The sequence below is a fragment of the Hyla sarda genome, chromosome 4, assembly GCF_029499605.1.
Source record: "Hyla sarda isolate aHylSar1 chromosome 4, aHylSar1.hap1, whole genome shotgun sequence".
NCBI lineage: Eukaryota > Metazoa > Chordata > Amphibia > Anura > Hylidae > Hyla > Hyla sarda.
The window spans coordinates 61273326-61294875 of NC_079192.1; the positions used below are offsets into that span (position 1 = coordinate 61273326).

Here is a 21550-nt window from a genome sequence, read left to right on the forward strand (position 1 = left end):
TCTGGCAACAGTGCTCTCTGCTGACATCTCTGCTTGTCTCGGGAACTGCCCAGAGTAGAAGAGGTTTGCTATGGGGATTTGCTTCTACTCTGGACAGTTCCCAAGGCAGGTGTCATCAGAGAGCACTTAGACAGAAAAGAACAACTCGACTTCAGCAGCTCATAAGTACTGAAAGGATTAAGATTTTTTTTTTATATAAATAATTTACAAATCTGTTTAGCTTCCTGGAGCCAGTTGATGTATAAAAAAAAGTTTTTTGCTGGATAACCCCTTTTAAAGGGTAGATGCCGTTTCAGGTGACTTTTCTGGATAAGTTGTCATGTGTATACATGAGGTGTAGCACTATATATGGCATATTGATTTATGGCATTTTATTCACCAGTTCTTCATTCCACAGGCTTCATGTCTAATTTTTAGTTGTCTTGAGCTAGTGGGTAGACTATTCTTTATAAGGTCTCCAATACACTGCACACAGGAGAGTGAATCCTGCTTCCCTATATCCCTAAAGAAGCAGCAGCATGGAGGACATTATAGGGCAGTATTAAGTGGTGAAAACTGGATAAGAACTAATACTTATATATGGGTATAATCTTTGCAGTCTGTTTGCTTTTGGCTCTCTTAAAGGAGTAGTCTACTGCAGACTTTTCCCACTCTGTTGTGCCCGGGATGAAAAAAAATAGAAAACAAACTTTCACTCACCTTCCTGCGTTCCCCCGGATTGCTGCTACAGCTGATCGACCCTCCGGTCCGGTCTGGTCTTCATCCTTCTTCCTGTGCACGGATCGTCACACGGCGCTCAGCCTATCACCGGCCGAGACGTGACATTGTTGCAGCCGGTGATAGGCTGAGCGCCTTGTGACGATCCGTGCAAAGGAAGACCAGACTGGAGGACCGGTCAGCTGGAGCGGCGCTCCGGCGGAACGCAGGATGGGGAGTGAAAGTTAGTTTTCTAATTTTTTTTTTCATCCCGGGCACAATGGAGTGGGAATAGTCTGCAGTAGACTACTCCTTTAAATCACTCTCCTCTCTCTACTTACCCCTCCCCTTGACATAGACATAGGCAGCATTTAACCTGATCCCTGGTGAGCAGTTTATCAGAGTAAATAAAGGGGAGAAATTGTAATCTTGGGATAACCCCTGTAAAGGCTCAGGGTCACGGACAGAGGAAGCAATTGCATCTGGTGCCTGAGGGGGCCAAAGCCCACTGCCACATAAGAAGACACCAGTATCATAAATGGTAGGTGGCTGCAACATGTCTAGCATTTGGGCCCTGGAGCTTTTCTACACCAGAATTTTAATAGATAATAAATGCAGGGATCATGTGGAGAAATGACACCACACAGACAACATCTAAAGCTTTTAGAGCAAAGCATTTATCCAGCTGAGGCTAAATTAATGGGGATTAAACAGCGGGGACTGTACGATTAATGGCGTCAATGTGATCTCTTCCCTGCAAGAGCGTTGTTTGTGCTGCTCCATAAATAGGACAGACCCATCCGACAGACCGCACCTGAGAGGAGCGCTGCTTGTCATTCAGATCACCAGGTAAGTGTCTACTACAATACCACCTGACAGAGGGGTTCACTTACTTATACTTGTGTAAACCAAATTAGTATTCCATGATTATTATGTTAATTGTGCCTCATCGCCATATACTTTGGGGGGAATTTATCATTGATATATGGTATGTATTTTGTGACTTCACATAAGCAAGCTTTCTGACAGGGTCTGTATTATGTGCTAAATTTATTAAAGGGGTACTCCGGTGAAAACCTTTTTTCTTTTAAATCAACTGGTGGCAGAAAGTCAAACATATTTGTAAATTACTTCTATGAAAAAATCTTAATCCTTCCAGTACTTATTAGCTGCTGAATGCTACAGAGGAAATTCCTTTCTTTTTGGAACACTGATGACATCACGACCACAGTGCTCTCTGCTGACATCTCTGTCCATTTTAGCAACCATGCATAGCAGATGAATGCTAAGGGCAGCATGGTGGCTCAGTGGTTAGCACTACTGCCTTGCAGTGCTGGGGACTTTGGTTCAAATCCCACTAAGGACAACAATAAATAAAGCATTATTATTATTATAATAACGTCAGCAGAGAGAACTGTGATCGTGATGTCATCAGAGAGCATTCCAAAAAGAAAAGAAATTCCTCTGTACTATTCAGCAGCTAATAAGTACAGGAAGGATTAAGATTTTTTAATAGAAGTAATTTACAAATATGTTTAACTTTCTGCCACCAGTTGATTTAAAAGAAAAAAGGTTTTCACCGGAGTACCCCTTTAAATGCAACTTTTTTTACTAGAAAATATGTTGAATTCTAACACAACAGGGGGTGGTTTATATTCAAGCTTTCAAGCTTTTTTTTATATCAACTGGCTACAGTAAGTTAAACAGATTTGTAAATGACTACTATTAAAAAATCTTAATCCTTCCAATAATTATCAGCTGCTGAAGTTGAGTTGTTCTTTTCTGTCTGGCAACAGTGCTCTCTGCTGACATCTCTGCTTGTCTCGGGAACTGCACAGAGTAGAAGAGGTTTGCTATGGGGATTTGCTTCTAAACTGGGCGGTTCCCGAGACACGTGTCATCAGAGAGCACTTAGACAGAAAAGAACAACTCAACTTCAGCAGCTCATAAGTACTGAAAGGATTAAGATTTTTTTTATAGAAGTAATTTACAAATCTGTTTAACTTTCTGGAGCCAGTTGAGATAGAGATAGAGATAGAGATATATATATATATATATATATATATATATATATATATATATATATATCTCTATCTCAACTGGCTCCAGAAAGTTAAACAGATTTGTAAATTACTTCTATAAAAAAAATCTTAATCCTTTCAGTACTTATGAGCTGCTGAAGTTGAGGAAATTCCTTTCTTTTTGGAACACTGATGACATCACGACCACAGTGCTCTCTGATGACATCTCTGTCCATTTTAGTGCTGGGGCCTTGGGTTCAAATCCCACTAAGGACAACAATAAATAAAGACTTATTATTACTATTATAATAACGTCAGCAGAGAGCAGTGTGTTTGTGATATCATCAGAGAGCATTCCAAAAAGAAAAGAATTTCTTCTGTAGTAGTCAGCAGCTAATAAATACAGGAAGGATTAAGATTTTTTAATAGAAGTAATTTACAAATATGTTTAACTTTCTGGCACCAGTTGATTTAAAAAAGAAAAAAAAAAAAAGTTTTTCCACCGGAGTACCCCTTTAATGATTGCATCCAACCCCTAAACGGTGATTGGTTCCCATATATGACATCATCACAACAAAATGTCTTCTATAATAAAGTGCATATTCCCACTAATGTGACCATATAGTAGATACTAAATGAACAGGAGGGAGCGTACATGGCATCATAATCAGATCAAGCTCTGTTGATTGTCGTTAACTGTTATATAGGTACTTACCATCGTTCTGTCCCGCCATGCATCTATATGTTTGTATACAAATGTACTGCGGCTGCGCAAACTCGCGCCTCCCACCGTTCCTGTGTCGTGAGTTCCGCCGCCACTATACGCTTGCGTGGAACCACGACACCAGAACGCTATGGTAACCACAAACGCTTTTTTGTGCTGTGGTTGGAATTGCATATATATATGTATATATACACACACACATACATACAGTGGTCCCTCAACATACGATGGTAATCCGTTCCAAATGGACCATCGTTTGTTGAAATCATCGGATGTTGAGGGATCCGTGCAATGTAAAGTATAGGACAGTGATCTACAACCTGCAGACCTTCAGATGTTGCAAAACTACAACACCCAGCATGCCCGGACAGCCGTTGGCTGTCCGGGCATGCTGGGAGTTGTAGTTTTGCAACATCTGGAGGTCCGCAGGTTGAAGACCACTGGTATAGGAAGTTGTACTCACCTGTCCCCGCCGCTCCGGACTGTCACCGCTGCCCGGATGTCGCCTTCCATCGCTGTCGCCGCGTCCCCGAGGTGTCCCCGACGCTCCGGCAAGGCCTCTGCTTCCCCGGCATCCTCGCTCTCCGTCGCCGCCATCACGTCGCTACGCACGTCGCTTCTATTGGATGACTGGACGGCGTGCGCAGCGATGTGATGACGACGATGGAGAGCGCCGACGATGGAGAGGATCCCGAAGAGGACGCGCCGGAGCCCCGAGGACAGGTAAGTGATTGTCAGCGGACCACACGGGGCACCATAAACGGCTATCCGGTGGAAACTGTAGCAGTCTGCGCTGCCGGATAGCCGTTTATGTGATGGCCCCCGACATACAAAAGCATCGTATGTTAATGCTGCCATCGCATGTTGAAATTATCGTATGTTGGGGCCATCATAGGTCGTGGGGTCACTGTGTGTGTGTGTGTGTGTATATATATATATATATATATTATAAAAAAAAGTTTTTTCCTGGATAACCCCTTTAACCTCTTCAGGACATAGGGCGTATGGATACGCCCTGCATCCCGAGTCCTTAAGGACCGAGGGCGTATCCATACGCCCGTGGGAATTCCGGCCCCCACCGCTAGCCGGAGGGGAGCCGGAGCCGGATGCCTGCTGAAATCGTTCAGCAGGCATCCCGGCATATCGCCCAGGGGGGTCATTATGCCCCCCCATGTCGGCGATCGCCGCAGATCGCTGGACAATTCAGTCCAGTGATCTGCGGCGATTCCGGGTCAATCGGGTCTCCAGTGACCCGATGACCCGGAATTACTGGCTGTTCGGGGCAGTCTCTGACGGCCCCGAACAGCCAGAGCCTGCAGGGGTGAGGTGGCACTGGTGCCACCTCACGATCGCCCTAATTCGTCGGCCGGATTACCGGCCGACCAATCAGGGCGCCTGCTGCGGGTGTCACTCCCGCACCCGCTCCGCCCCTCTTCTGGAGGACGTGAGCGGGTGCGGGACGTGCACCCCGGGTGCTGGGGACCCCGATCCCCGGCGTCAATGTTGGGATCGGGGCCCCAGGAGCAGCTGCGGCGGCGGGACTGACCTGCAGCGTCTGGATCGTTGGAGGTGAGTGACAGCCTCCTGCTGTTGCTTAGCAACAGCTCCCAGCATGCAAAAGGGGCATGCTGGGAGCTGTAGTTATGCAACAGCAGGAGGCAGACCACCACAACTCCCAGCATTCCCTTATGGGCATGCTGGGACTTATGGTTTTGCAACAGCTGGAGGCACATTTTTTCTATGGAAAAGTGTACCTTCAGCTGTTGTATAACTACAACTCCCAGCTTGCACAAACAGCTAAAGTGCATGCTAGGAGTTGTAGTGGTGCATCTGCTGGTTGCATAACTACAACTCCCAGCATGCCCGTTGGCTATCGGTGACTGCTGAGAGTTGTAGTTTTGCAACAGCTGAAGGCACACTGGTTGTGAAACTCAGTTTTTTTTTACCTAACTCAGTGTTTCACGACCGGTGTGCCTCCAGCTGTTGCAAACTACAACTCTCAGCAGTCACCGTACACCATGCACCGTACATGCTGGGAGTTGTAGTTTTGCAACAGCTGGAGGCACACTGGTTGTGAAACACTGAGTTAGGTCACAAACTCAGTGATACATAACCAGTGTGCCTACAGTTGTTGCAAAACTGCAACTCTCAGCAGTCACCGACAGCCAACGGGCATGCTGGGAGTTGTAGTTATGCAACAGCTGGATGTCCCCCCCAATGTGAATGTACAGGGTACACTCACATGGGCGGAGGATTACAGTAAGTATCTGGCTGCAAATTTGAGCTGCCGCAAACTTTCTGCTGCAGTTCAAATTGCCAGCGAGAAACTACTGTGAACCCCCGCCCGTGCGACTGTACCCTAAAAACACTACACTACACTAACACAAAAAATAAAATAAAAAGTAAAAAATACTACGTATACACATACCCCTACACAGCCCCCCTCCCCAATAAAAATGAAAAACGTCTGGTACGCCACTGTTTCCAGAACGGAGCCTCCAGCTGTTGCAAAACAACTCCCAGTATCGTCGGACAGCCACTGACTGTCCAGGCATGCTGGGAGTTTTGCAACAGCTGGAGGCACCCTGTTTGGGAATCACTGGCGTACAATACCCCTATGTCCACCCCTATGCAATCCCTAATTTAGGCCTCAAATGCGCATGGCGCTCTCACTTTGGAGCCCTGTCGTATTTCAAGGCAACAGTTTAGGGTCACATATGGGGTATCGCCGTACTCGGGAGAAATTGTGTTATAAATTTTGGGGGGTATTTTCTGCTTTTACCCTTTTTAAAAATGTAAAATTTTTGGGAAAACAAGCATTTTAGGTAAAAATAAAAAATTTTTTTTACATATGCAAAAGTCGTGAAACACCTGTGGGGTATAAAGGTTCACTTAACCCCTTGTTACGTTCCCCGAGGGGTCTAGTTTCCAAAATGGTATGCCATGTGGGTTTTTTTTTGCTGTCCTGGCACCATTGGGGCTTCCTAAATGCGGCATGCCCCCAGAGAAAAATTTGCGTTCAAAAAGCCAAATGTGACTCCTTCTCTTCTGAGACCTGTAGTGCGCCAACAGAGCACTTTTCACCCCCATATGGGGTGTTTTCTGAATCGGGAGAAATTGGGCTTCAAATTTTTAGGGGTATTTTCTGCTATTACCCTTTTTAAAAATAAAATTTTTTTGGGAAAACAAGCATTTTAGGTAAAAATTTTTTTTTTTTTTTTTACATTTGCAAAAGTCGTGAAACACCTGTGGGGTATTAAGGTTCACTTTATCCCATGTTACATTCCCCGAGGGGTCTAGTTTCCAAAATGGTATGCCATGTGTTTTTTTTTTTTTGCTGTTCTGGCACCATAAGGGCTTCCTAAAGGTAACATGCCCCCCAAAAACCATTTCAGAAAAACGTACTCTCCAAAATCCCCTTGTCGCTCCTTCCCTTCTGAGCCCTCTACTGCGCCCGCCGAACACTTTACATAGACATATGAGGTATGTGCTTACTCGAGAGAAATTGGGCTACACATAGAAGTATACATTTTCTCCTTTTACCCCTTCAAAATTCAAAAATTGGGTCTACAAGAACATGGGAGTGTAAAAAATGAAGATTGTGAATTTTCTCCTTCACTTTGCTTCTATTCCTGTGGAACACCTAAAGGGTTAAAATGATGACTGAATGTCATTTTGAATACTTTGGGGGGTGCAGTTTTTATAATGGGGTCATTTATGGGGTATTTCTAATATGAAGACCCTTCAAATCCACTTCAAACCTGAACTGGTCCCTGAAAAATAGTGAGTTTGAAAATTTTGTGAAAAATTGGAAAATTGCTGCTGAACTTTGAAGCCCTCTGGTGTCTTCCAAAAGTAAAAACTCGTCACTTTTATGATGCAGACATAAAGTAGACATATTCTATATGTGAATAAAAAAATTTTTTATTTGTAATATACATTTTCCTTACAAGCAGAGAGCTTCAAAGTTAGAAAAATGCTAAATTTTCAAATTTTTCATCAAATTTTAGGATTTTTCACATGGAAAGGATGCAAGTTACCACAAAAATTTACCACCATGTTAAAGTAGAATATGTCACAAAAAAACAATCTCGGAATCAGAATGATAACTAAAAGCATTCCAGAGTTATTAATGTTTAAAGTGACAGTGGTCAGATGTGCAAAAAACGCTTCGGTCCTTAAGGCCAAAATGGGCTCCGTCCTGAAGGGGTTAAACTAAAGAACAGTGTATTGTAGGTCTATGTGCTATTGGTGCACAGACCATGAAATAGACGACACGTTCAACTAATTATAAGTAACACACTGGGAAAACCAGTCTAACAATCACTTTAGTAACATATAAGGAGCCTAAGACACTAAGCAAATGATAAATTCCCCAATTTTTGTTTCTTTTAAAGATCACTTGTTTGCTGTCAGTGAGTGACAACAATGGTCCTGATTAGAGATGAGCGAACTTACAGTAAATTCGATTCGTCACGAACTTCTCGGCTCGGCAGTTGATGACTTATCCTGCATAAATTAGTTCAGCCTTCAGGTGCTCCGGTGGGCTGGAAAAGGTGGATACATTCCTAGGAAAGAGTCTCCTAGGACTGTATCCACCTTTTCCAGCCCACCAGAGCACCGGAAAGCTGAACTCATTTACGCAGGATAAGTAATCAACTGCCGAGCCGAGAAGTTCGTGACGAATCGAATTTACTGTAAGTTCGCTCATCTCTAGTCCTGATTTACTAAAGTCCAACCGACTTTTTTTCTCTGTTCGTGCGCCTTCATTTTTTGTCGCACCATCCGTGCCACTATTTCTGCGCCCAAGATTTACACCTCACAACCTATACTTTTGAAAACAATCAAGTGTTTTTATTTATTTTTTCTTGAAAATGGGCGTGGTTAACAAAAAAAAATGGTCGTGTTCCCGACAAAAAGCAGAAATTACTCCAAAATCACTCCAGAAAAAGCGAGTTTGGCTCACAGAATAAGAGGCCTAGAGGCAGAGTGATTTGTTGTAACAAGGGACTGTTTACCATTGTGGTTTGTGTTAAAGTAACTTGTTTTCTAACCTGAAAACATTTTGTACAGTTCAACACTTTTATGGATAAAATATTGGAATGCTTTTGTGATAGTTAATGTTTAATTTATTTTTTGATTTTTTTTTAACACATTTGCAATATTAGGTTTAAAGGGTTACTCTCATTAAAATACATTTTTGCTATTGCACTCCTTATGGTAAATCAAAAATATTTCTGATATACTTTTTAAAGGGGTATTCCAGGAAAAAACTTTTTTTTATATACCAACTGGCTTCAGAAAGTTAAACAGATTTGTAAATTACTTCTATTAAAAAATCTTCATCCTTTCAGTACTTATGAGCTTCTGAAGTGGAGTTGTTCTTTTCTGTCTAAGTGCTCTCTGATGACACCTGTCACGGGAAACACCCAGTTTAGAAGAGGTTTGCTATGGGGATTTTCTTCTAAACTGGGCGGTTCCCGAGACAGGTGTCATCAGAGAGAACTTAGACAGAAAAGAACTCCACTTCAGAAGCTCATAAGTACTGAAAGGATTAAGATTTTTTTTAATAGAAGTAATTTAGAAATCTGTTTAACTTTCTGGAGCCAGTTGATATATAAAAAAAAGTTTTTTCCTGGATAACCCCTTTAAAAAAAATGAAGTTTTTTATGTTTTATTTGTGCTTGAAAAAGCTCAAGAGCACATTTTCCCCATCTTGTACACAGACTTAGGACCGAAGCCCAAACACAGAAAGTGCAGCCTGGAGTGCTGAAGGGGGTGTGTCCAGCCTCATCCAATCATAGCTCCTCTCACACTTAACTGCCATATGCTGTTGGTTGGACACCCCCCCCCCCCCCCCCCCTCAGCACTCCAGGCTGCACTTCCTGTATTTGGGCTTCGGTCCTAAGTCTGTGTATAAGATGGGGGAAAATGTGCTCTTGAGCTTTTTTAAGCAGAAATAAAACATAGAAAACTTCCTTTTTTTAACCAAAGTATATTAGAAATCTTTTTTATTTACCATAAGGAGTGCAACAGCAAAAATTTGTTTTAAGGAGAGTGCCCATTTAAATCATTTTAACACCCGAGCTGATAAACAAGGATAATTGTTGTAATGTTTGAAAAAGTTTTAGTCTTTTTCATGGCTATTTAGCTTCTTGGAATCACTCAGAGTTTGTGCGGCACAAAAAACCATGCGACAGAAAAAAAATAAAAAATAAATGTGAGACGGAATAGTAAATAAGTCTAAAAAAAAAGACGAGTGATATTGAAATCACTCCAGAATAAACACTCCACTCTTAGTAAATCAGGGCCAATGTGTGTGTAACAACATGTAACCCTAACATACAGAATTTTTGACCACCCTTAAAGGGGTACTCCACCGGAAAAACATCTTATCCCCTTTCCTTTGGATAGGGGATAAGATGTTTTTCCGGTGGAGTACCCCTTTAAGATGTCTAATCGCGGGGGTCGAGCCGCTGGGGACCCCACGCGATCTCCGCTGCAGCCCCCCAGACATCCGGTGGACAGAGCGAACTCAGCATCATGAATGGAGGGGGCATGGCCCCAAGCTTCCATGTTCCTGCCACTGCCGGCCCGAAGATCACAGGGGGTCCCCAGTGGTGAGACCCTCGCGATCAAACATCTTATTGTGCACATCCCAAATGTTTTAAATAGATATACGCTTCCTAGTTCACACTGAACCGTAATGTGAATTATTTCAAGTCAAATGTAATTTATTCTGCACTGAAAACGCGTCACAGGTCACAAACGAGCCACAGGAGCCTTTGTTCTAGTGCTGTGCTACATGAGGGTTTACAAATCTGTGGCCCTCCAGCTGTTGCAAAAGCTACAAATCCCAGCATGCCCGGACAGCCGAAGGCTGGAGGCACTCTGGAAAGGAAACGCTGGTCTAGCTTTAGGAAGAATCCCCCAATCAGCCATTTAAAGGGGGCCCCAAGGTTCCCGGCTCTCCCCGGGAATGGAGCGTGTCAACCCCTGCACAAAGTGGTGGCTGATATGCCCCCTCCATGTATCTCTATGGGAGAGCCGTAGATAGCCGAACTCCTCTCCTATAGAGAAACATGGAGGGGGGCATGTCGGGGGTCAACACGCTCTGTTCCCAAGGAGAGCTGGGGCCCCGCGGTCTAAAACTCAACCAAAGGATAGAGGACACATTTTCTTGCATGATACATCTTCTTTAATGTTTTCATACTGGTTTATACATTGTAAGCTGTACTTTTTGTAGGTCTGTGCTGATCAGCAGGGGTATTAGCACTAATATTAACGACCTTTCACTGTATGATCTAAAAACAAGAGTGAGAGCACCTAATAGTGTAATTCAACAATTACTAGTAGAAATGATAAGGGGAATCACATGAAACCCTAACATTTTGTGTAACCCCCTGAAGAAGCTGTGCAAGCGCAGTGAAACATGTTGCATCTTGGGATTAAAAGTTTTGCATGTGTTAACCTGGTTGTGCATCTGAGTTCGTCCCGCACCAAGGTGAGCCGGCTGAAGCCTATCCTATATACACTTTCACAGTATGATGACAGATAAGCTTTACAGCTACATCACCCACAATGCAAACCAGCAGGGCATATTCTGTACAGAAGGGGGTATGGTGAGGTCAGTGTTTATGGGGAAACCAGCAGAATTTTGAACGTGAGTTATGCATGTAGAGAGCATATATTCAGAATATGGCCTCGGATGGGACATTGCACTACTTTTTTCTGTTTCATTCGTATGAAACCCAGCAAAAAATAAATAAATTGTATAAAATCGAAGGCTATGTACTGTATATATGAAAGGTCTCATCTAGTAGCATGCTCAATTTGCTTTTGCATTGTTCATGCATCGGGTTCACTCTAATAGTTAAAAGGGGTTTTCCAGCTTGTAAAATCCAACCAATCATCTGTTTTGAAGGGGCTACGGTGCTTTAAAGGGGTACTCTGCCGAAAAACATCCCCTATCCAAAGGATGGGGTATAAGATGTCTGATCGTGGGGGTTCCACCGCTGTGGATCCCCGCGATCTCCTGGCTGGCAGCTTAGAGCTTCCATGTTCGTGACATCACACCATGCCCCCTCCTTTCATGTCTATGGCTAGTACATTGCCATCACGTCTCCTCCCATAGACATGAATGCAAGGGGTGTGGCGGCTGTAGTCGCCAGTCATCCGTCATGGAGCAGAGTTCGCTCCGTGCACGGGTGACTGGGGTACCGCGCCGGAGATCAAAGGGGTCCCCAGCATCAGGACCCCCGCAATCAGACATCTTATTCTCTATCCTTTGGATCGGCGGAGTACCCCTTTAAGCAAACAGTGTTTGCAAAAAACAGAGCCATTGCTCTGTTGACTTGAATGGTAGAATGTTGCAGTTCCTTCCAGATTGAGGATTTCCTTATTAGTATACTGAGAAGTATCCCCGACATGCAGGAGAGCAGGGTTCAATTTCCCAATAAGAAGGCTAAACTTATTTGGGCAGCCTGGTGGTTAGGATTGGTGATAATGTCAAGTAAGAGTCTGACCTCCTGTTGCAACCTATTAGGCACTGGAACATTTGGAGAGTCAGGAATGTGATCACATGACCAAATTAGAAAAAAACGGCCTTTCTGAGATTCATCAGCCCTTCTGTCTATCTGGTCCCTGACTAAATCTTCTGAGGGAGAAGTAGCCCTCGTGGACAACGTAGTCACTGCCACATGGACCTTGGGAGGAGAGTCCCATGCCTCCAAGCACCCTGGATTCAACTAAAAGAGCACCTTAAACTAGGAACCAAGGTCTGGCGTTCTATTCGGTTTTCCCAAGTTTGGGGGGGGGGGCAGAGAAAACTGGCCACTCCCGGATCCCAGCCAGACCCAGCCCATATCTAATTCATTTCAATGAGCCGACCGGAGTAAAACGGTGACTCCGATCAGCTAATTTTTGCCCCGTATCCAGTTTCGTGATCGGACCTTAAACCACGGCATACCACGGTTTTAGGTCTGGCCAGAAAACTGAATAAGGGGCAAAAATGAGCTGATCGGAGTCACCGTTTTACTCCAGTCGGCTCATTGAAATGAATTAGATATGGGCTGGGTCTGGCTGGGATCTGGGAGCACCCGGTTTTCGCTCCCCCCCCCCCTCCCAGCCTTTTTTTGCGCCTTTTCACAAAAAGGCGCAGTTCAGTAATCCTGTCCATATCATGTGTATTGCCAAAATCAGTGGATTGCAACTCAAAATCAGCAGAAATGTGTAAACCAACCAAAAACTTTTTCTGGACACAAAAAACTGTCTAAAGAAAATGATAAATGTCGGCCTGTTTGTTTATGTAGGACACGGAGGGGGAGAGTTATCAAAACCTGTCCAGAGGAAAAGTTGCTGAGTTGCCCATAGCAACCAATCAGATCGATTCTTTCATTTTTAGAGGCCTTTTCAAAAATGAAAGAAGTGATCTGATTGGTTGCTATGGGCAACTCAGCAACTTTTCCTCTGCACAGGTTTTGATAAATCTCCCCCGGAGGTCCCATATATATGACCCATATATACATGTCCTTAATAGTAGGTTCATCCAAGGACGCATGTAGTCCTGCTCGGAGAACAAACAAAAAAACAGCTAGTGGGCAGTTGTTAATGGGGTCTTTTATCCCCTTGGGGAGATCCTATTTTGAAGTTGATTGACTTAAAGGAGTACTCCTGGACAGAAAAATCTATTCCTCATACCAAGGACAGGGGATTAGTGTCCGATCACTATGCGGGAGATCGCAGAGGTCCCAGCAGTTACCCCCCCCCCCCCCCCCTCCTTTATGTCCAGCTATCTCACAGGGACAGAGTTAACACCATCATTGTGCTGCTGACAGACCAAGGAAAAACATATAAACTACTTTAATCTAAAATGTTTGCATGGATTTCCACTACAGATGATGAGGCCCAAGTGTTCCTTTGGTCTAGAAATGCCCAGGTATCTCTATGGTCTGTTGGGGGAGGCCCTAGTACAAAAAGTTTGAGAAGCCCTGATGTAGACAACTGACTCCCATATTTAGGGTATTGCAGCAGGTACTACCACTCTTTTCAATGCATCCACACCCGGTTCTGCTGGTTCAGTTGCATTGACACATATGTCCTTTTCTGAACTACATATGTTAGTATGAAACAAAAACAATTCCAGTTTGGATCATTGTTACAAGATATTGATTTGTTATTTTTGTTATTTCAGAATGAGCCAACACGGAACCCCATGTTTCCTCCTTATACTTGTTCTTCTATTGTCTGATCACATGAGTCATTCTCAGCATTGGTCCTATGGGCTGCGGCCGGGAGGAAAGCGGGAGATTGAAAATATCCAGGATACCTATCCAGAGGTAAGAGATAAGTCTACCAGGGTCAGAATTAGGTTAAGACTGCTATGTCACTAGTGAACCCCATAAGACATAAGTGACCACTTGCCATTTCAGTGTCTAGGCCCTTCCAATACATACAGAAACATAGAAACATAAAATGTGAGCCCAATATTCTGAATACTATGAATAGTCAATGATTCTATCTTATATGAAGGATAGCCTTATACCTATCCCTATCTTATATGAAGGATAGCCTTATGCCTATCCCTATCTTATATGAAGGATAGCCTTATACCTATCTCTATCTTATATGAAGGATAGCCTTATACCTATCCCTATCTTATATGAAGGATAGCCTTATACCTATCTCTATCTTATATGAAGGATAGCCTTATACCTATCTCCATCTTATATGAAGGATAGCCTTATGCCTATCCCTATCTTATATGAAGGATAGCCTTATACCTATCCCTATCTTATATGAAGGATAGCCTTATACCTATTTGTCAGTAAAATACTACACACACACAAGCGGCTTGTTTCCTGTGTGAGCTGCAGGGAAGGGGGTGTGTTGCCCTCCAACCAATCAGGTACACTCAAACATGGCACACTCAAGCTGTCAGCTCTCTGAGCAGGGGAGAAGGGATTGTGAAGTATTGTCTACAGTAGACGCTAGTCATCAGTGTGATAAGATCTGGTGGACTTCCTGCCTGGAGAGAAAGAGGGTATGTGCTCATTACACTTAACATTGCAAAGTTGTATAACTTTATCATGTGTAGCTATATAAAGGTAATTTAATTTGGCTTGAGTTCTCCTTTAAACGCCTTCACTGTATTTGCAGCTACCACTTCTGCAGGAAGGTTATTCCATGCATCACAGTACAGTGGTCCCTCAACATATGATGGTAATTCGTCCCAAATGAACCATTGTTAGTTGAAACCATTGTATGTTGAGGGATCCGTGCAATGTAAAGTATAGGAAATTAAACTCACCTGTCCCCGCCGCTCCAGGCCGTCACCGCTGACCTGGATGTCGCCCTCCATCGCTGTTGCCGCATCCCCGGGGTGTCCCCACCGCTCCGGACCGTCTCTGCTGCCCGGGATCGTCGCTCTTCATCGCTTTAATCACGTCGCTCCTATTGGATGACGGGAAGGTGTGCGCGGCGACGTGATGACGACAAAGGAGAGCGACGGCGATGCAGGGGATCCTGAAGAAGACGGTCCTGAGCACCGGAGACAGGTGACTGATCATCACCGGGGCACTGTAAACGGCTATTCGGCGGCAGCTGATGCAGTCTGCACTGCCGGATAGCCGTTTATGCGATGGCCCCGACATACAAAAGCATCGTATGTTGATGCTGCCTTCAACATGCCATGGCCTCTGAGAGGCAATCGCATGTTGAAATTATCGTATGTCGGGGCCATTGTAGGTCGGGGGGTCACTGTATTCAGAATATTGGGAAGACTAGATGGGCCAAATGGTTTTATCTGCCGACAAATTCTATGTTTCATCCACTACTCTCTCACTTCCTGATATTACTTTTAAACCTTTGCCCCTATAATATAAAACGATGTCCTCTTGTGGTAGTTTTTCTTCTTTTAAATCTCTTCTCCTTTATTGTGTTTATTCCCTTTATGTATATTTATTATGTATCATTTGTCGGCTTGCTGCATATTCAAAGTGGAATTGTTGTGCATTTACAGAAGTAATGTACACATAGTGGTGCACATAGTGAGCTGGTGGATAAAGCTTACTTACTATACTGCAGCTTTGCATATTCAACGTGTGAACTACTAGCAAGAATATCTGTATATTGGTTCAGATAGTTAAATAGTTTTATATATCACCAGAATAGTCAGGGCTGTAATATACCAGTGTAGATGTCAGTCAGGGCTGTAATATACCACTGTAGATGTCAGCCAGGGCTGTAATATACCAGTGTAGATGTCAGTCAGGGCTGTAATATACCAGTGTAGATGTCAGCCAGGGCTGTAATATACCAGTGTAGATGTCAGTCAGGGCTGTAATATACCAGTGTAGATGTCAGCCAGGGCTGTAATATACCAGTGTAGATGTCAGTCAGGGCTGTAATATACCACTGTAGATGTCAGCCAGGGCTGTAATATACCAGTGTAGATGTCAGTCAGGGCTGTAATATACCAGTGTAGATGTCAGCCAGGGCTGTAATATACCAGTGTAGATGTCAGTCAGGGCTGTAATATACCACTGTAGATGTCAGCCAGGGCTGTAATATACCAGTGTAGATGTCAGTCAGGGCTGTAATATACCAGTGTAGATGTCAGTCAGGGCTGTAATATACCAGTGTAGATGTCAGTCAGGGCTGTAATATACCAGTGTAGATGTCAGTCAGGGCTGTAATATACCAGTGTAGATGTCAGTCAGGGCTGTAATATACCAGTGTAGATGTCAGTCAGGGCTGTAATATACCAGTGTAGATGTCAGTCAGGGCTGTAATATACCAGTGTAGATGTCATATGTGGCCTAGGCATAGACCCCCTAACCAGTCCTGCTCTGGTTTCTTGACTGTCTAGAACTACCTACAAAACAATGCTAAATATTTCACCAATGTATGTGTCCTTTGTGTTATTTGTTATCTCTATCCATCAAGATTATGGTCTGTCTTTGTTCATTCTTTTAGAGTCAGAATGAAGTTTCCTTGTTCACAGAGCCGCAGCATCTTGGGTGTTCCCTACCACAGAGCAGAATTGGCCTCATGAAAGAAGCTTTGGTGAGTGTGGATACGTATTGACCGTAAAATCAATCCTAAAACTCCACAAGAACCATCAATTAATATCATACCATATAAAACCATCATGTGATATTACTAATGATAGGTCTCCTTCAATTACATACAGTACCCCTCCCTGGTACCAGTCCTGATTTTGAGTAGGTTATGCCAACTAGGTGACACATTAAAGGGGTACTCCGCCCCCAGACATCTTATCCCCTCTCAGAATGCCAGCTGTGCTAGGCTTTGGGCAGCCGTAGTTGTCCCCCCCCCCCAATGGGAGAAATATGGAAATATGGACTCTGTGCAGCGGATTACATGGGTGCTGGGCCAAAGATCACTGGGGGGTCCTAGCGGCTGGACCGCCTCCAATCAGACATCTTATCCCTTATCTTAGGATAGGGGATAAGATATCTAGGTGCAGAGTACCCCTTTAAGGCTAATTTTACCATCATGTTGGGTTAATATTATATACATTATCCATGGGAAGGGGGGTTAGGATGGTTATGGATAACTTAGTATCCCTGAAGGCCTATGGAAGTTTATGCTTATACAATAATAGAAATGTATAACTGTATAACTTAACCCCTTCAAACACTACACCATCCATGTGCATTGTTGGTGTGGGGTAGTTCCTGCACAGAAACAGGGATTGCACAAATTCAGAATAGAGGATAAGTGTCTGATCGCGGGGGACCCCCTCCATCTCCAATACGGGGACCCGGCGCTGCCGCTGCTCTGCGCAGCTTATGCTCGTGTCATCAACCTCACTAAAAGGTTGACAGACACGCCACCTCCATTCAGCTCTATGGGAGAGGCTGGAACGCTGCATCTCTGCCTCCCCATAGAGGTACATGTAGGGGGCGTGTTGGCGGTGGTGTCATGATGCGGCCAACACGCCTCCTGTACGGGAGAGACGCAGCAGAGCCGGAGCCCCTATATCACAGGGGGAGTCCCAGCGGTCAGACTCCCCACGATCAGACACTTATCCCTTATCCGCAGTGTTCTATGGCTGCAGTACTCCTTTAATCCCTTAGATGTTGTGGTCGATAGCAGGTTAAAGGGGTATTCCAGGCAAAAACTTTTTTTTATATATCAACTGGCTCCGGAAAGTTAAACAGATTTGTAAATTACTTCTATTAAAAAATCTTAATCCTTCCAATAGTTATTAGCTTCTGAAGTTTTCTGTCTAACTGCTCAATGATGATGTCATGTCCCGGGAGCTGTGCATGATGGTAGAATATCCCCATAGGAGCTGGACAACTCCCGGGACGTGAGACATCAGAAAGCAGTTAGACAGAAAACAACAACTCAACTTCAGAAGCTAACTGCTTTCTGATGTCTCACGTCCCGGGAGTTGTCCAGCTCCTATGGGGATATTCTCCCATCATGCACAGCTCCCGGGACATGACATCATCATTGAGCAGTTAGACAGAAAACTTCAGAAGCTAATAACTATTGGAAGGATTAAGATTTTTTAATAGAAGTAATTTACAAATCTGTTTAACTTTCCGGAGTCAGTTGAGATATATATATATATATAAGGTTTTGCCTGGAATACCCCTTTAAGTGTCATGGTTAGCAACGCATTATATATGGTAAAATCAACGTGGCTGGGAGATGTTCCTGCTGGCAGCAATGGTGAGGATATGCATTTTGAAAGGTTCTCCCCACCGGCCTGTATGTAGTCCCCTGGGCGGAAGCCATCCTTTCCTAGTCTTGTTTGCTCAAACTGCAATCACACCCTCTTAGTGTGATTGACAGCCCATGTCACTGCTCTGAATTCTAAGCAGACAGAGGAGAGCAATGACACGGAGCGTGCCTGAGCTGTCAATCATGCTGAGGGGGCGTGATTACAGCCGTAACAGAGGATGGCGCCCTGCCCAGGGGACTACTTCAGGGAACACCTTTCAAACTGAATATCCTCACCATTGCTGCCATGGGAAGGGAGAAGAATTTACCATATATAAGCAATTGTCATGTGTTATATATCGTAAAATCTGATGACCGGTTCACTTCCAAAGGGAACCTGTTTTATGCTGCCCAAACCACGGGCAGTATGCAACATACAGGCAAATCCCTTAGATCCCTCAGAGAAATCATAGTTTTATAAGCTGCCGGGTTACTAGTAAATGGGATGGCTCCAAGGAGCTGCCTCCTACCCTGTCAGCCTTCAGTGACCCATCTTTCCCTATGAGGGTATAGAGCAGTGGTCTTCAACCTGCAGACCTCCAGATGTTGCAAAACTACAACTCCCAGCATGCCCGGACAGCCGTTGGCTGTCCGGGCATGCTAGGAGTTGTAGTTTTGCAACATCTGGAGGTCCGCAGGTTGGAGACCACTGGTATAGAGACCTGTCACTTAAGGCCAGCTGTGCAGGGTGCAGCTGCGGGGACCACCTCCCAGTATGAAACATGTTTAACACCTATGGTTCTCTATAGGAGGTTAAACAAAATAAGGGGAATCCCTCTGTAAGTCTAGCAGCACTCCAGGGGTGCACATTGCAGGGTGCTGATGGGTTGCCATGGCAGCAATGGGCCTTGGATGTGAGATCCTATGAGTGACCTAATAGGCAGCCTGTCAGTGTAATACTGAGCATAATACGCTGCACTACATAAATTAAAGGGGTTATCCAGGAAAAAACTTTTATTTATATATATATATATATATATGAAGGAAAGAACAAGGTCCGGCACTAGGTTGCAGGTAAAAACTTCTTATTTCTTTATTTGAAGATTCTGCAGTACAGGGTAGAAAGTCTGACGCGTTTCGCTAAAGAGCTTAATCGTAGACTGTCTACGATTAAGCTCTTTAGCGAAACGCGTCAGCCTTTCTACCCTGTACTGCAGAATCTTCAAATAAAGAAATAAGAAGTTTTTACCTGCAACCTAGTGCCGGATTTTGTTCTTTCCTTCACAAGTGAGCAGCCGGAGGCGGTACCGGCCGGTCTGCGGCACAGATGGCGAGGTGGGCGTGCACAGGGTGAGCGACTCACAAGTCAGCCTTTGATATATATCTCAACTGGCTCCCTCCAGAAAGTTAAACAGATTTGTAAATTACTTCTATTAAAAAAATCTTAATCCTTTCAGTACTTATGAGCTGCTGAAGTTGAGTTGTTCTTTTCTGTCCAAGTGCTCTCTGATCACACGTGTCTCGGGAACCTCCCAGTTTAGAAGCAAATCCCCATAGCAAACCTCTTCTAAACTGGGCGCGTCCCGAGACAAGCAGAGATGTCAGCAGAGAGCACTGTTGACAGACAGAAAACAACAACTCAACTTCAGCAGCTGATAATTATTGATAGGATTAGGATTTTGTAATAGAAGTAATTTACAAATCTGTTTATTTTTCTAGAGCCAGTTGATATAAAAAAAAAAAATACGTTTTTTTCCTGGAACACCCCTTTAAAGCTCCCTTCTTGTACTGATAAACATTGTAAAAAGGCAAAAACTAAAGTTTAATGTGGCACTAATAAAACTACAGCAAAGTCTGTAAAAAACAAGTCCTTTTTAAAGCTACGTCAATATAAAGAGCTAAACAACTAGCTCAACAATGTGTCTGTTTAAAGTATCCTTCCTCTAATGGTGGATTTTTATTTTTACCCCCTTGTTAGCCTATCAATGATGAAATTGATGCATGGCCAAAGCATTCTAGATTATATGATCAATTCCTAATGGCACATTCATTTTATAGATTTCCCCAATCTGGATGAAATACTCCTTTATGGTCTATTCACACGTACAGTATTCTGCGCAGATTTTCTGCTGCAGATTTCAATGTAAACTGAATGACTGAACACAGCTTGAAATCCAGCGCATCAAATCTGCGCAGAATACTGTACGTGTGAATAGACCCATAGGGGTACGTTCACACATACAGGATCCTGCGCAGATTTGATGCGCAGGATTTCTAAATGCAGATTAGAAGTTGTGCTCAGTCACTGAAATCTGCAGCAGAAAATCCTGTGCATCAAATCCTGCGCATTAAATCTGGGTACGTGTGAACGTAACCCTAAAAGCGTACATGTCGCTTTAAAAAAAATTTGACATGTTAAAAGTTTTGTACAGACCCCGACCAATTGCTAGATCGAGTTGGGGAAAAAAGCGCAGCTAACTGAGACAATTCCATAGACTTTCATTATAAGGTCGTCTCGATTAGTGCGCTCTTCTCCCAGCTCGTTCTGGCAATCAGTCAGGGTCCAGGCATTAAAGGCGTACTCTGCCGAAAAACATCTATTCCCCTATCCAAAGAATAGGGAATAAGATGTCTGATCGCGGGGGGCCCCCTGGGATCTCTGGTGCGGCACCCTTGTCATTTGTGCACAGAGTGAGCTCTGCTCCGTGACGGATGACTGGTGACTACAGCTGCCACGTCTTCTCCATTCAGGTCTATGGGAGGAGGCGTGGCGTGACGTCACCAACACGGAAGCTCCAAGCTCCCAGATGTCGCCGCTGCCAACTCGGAGATCATGGGGGTCCCCAGTGGCGGGACCCCTGCGATCAGACATCTTATCCCCTATACTTTGGATAGGGGATAAGATGTTTTTCGTCGGAGTACCCATTTAAGACCCCGACTGATTAAAACATTTGACACGTCTCTACAACAGTTTTTTGACGTGACAGTGCCCATTTAATTAAACTTGGTGGTTTGTTTTGTATTGCAGATTAATTGGCTGGAGGGAGAGACTGGCAGAAAGAAGATGTGAAGAGATCAAACTAGGCTTTTCATGAATAAGATTGTAATAAAACACGAGATGAGATCACTGCGGGTCATGTCATAACTGTCCACAAAACCTGATGTTTATCTATTACCAACCAACAGGAAAAATCAGGACATGTCTCCCTGCCACTATTGGTCTTCAAGACATCTGCTCCTTCTAAGACTCTTGTTGCACTGATGGGAATGCAATGGAAGTCTGGTACACATGAGAAGCCCAGAGGGAAGCGCTTACACCAGTGGTCTTCAAACTGTGGCCCTCCAGATGTTACAAAACTACAATTCCCAGCATGCCAGGACAGCCGTTGGCTGTCCAGGCATGCTGGGAGTT

General features: G+C 44.0%; 1 protein-coding gene across 2 annotated transcripts; it reads left to right on the forward strand.

Annotated features, from left to right (window-relative positions):
- Nucleotides 1-1438: 1438 nt before the first annotated feature.
- Nucleotides 1439-21265, forward strand: GNRH1 (gonadotropin releasing hormone 1). Of its 2 annotated transcripts, none has more exons than XM_056571146.1 (4): nt 1439-1545; nt 13634-13778; nt 16417-16506; nt 21167-21265. In XM_056571146.1, the coding sequence occupies exons 2-4, from the start codon at nt 13635-13637 to the stop codon at nt 21206-21208; spliced, it is 276 nt and encodes a 91-aa protein (XP_056427121.1). In that variant the 5' UTR covers nt 1439-1545; nt 13634; the 3' UTR covers nt 21209-21265. The 2 variants fall into 2 exon arrangements, with proteins under 2 accessions (XP_056427121.1, XP_056427122.1); XM_056571147.1 differs by lacking the exon at nt 1439-1545 and adding an exon at nt 12923-12978.
- Nucleotides 21266-21550: the final 285 nt, after the last annotated feature.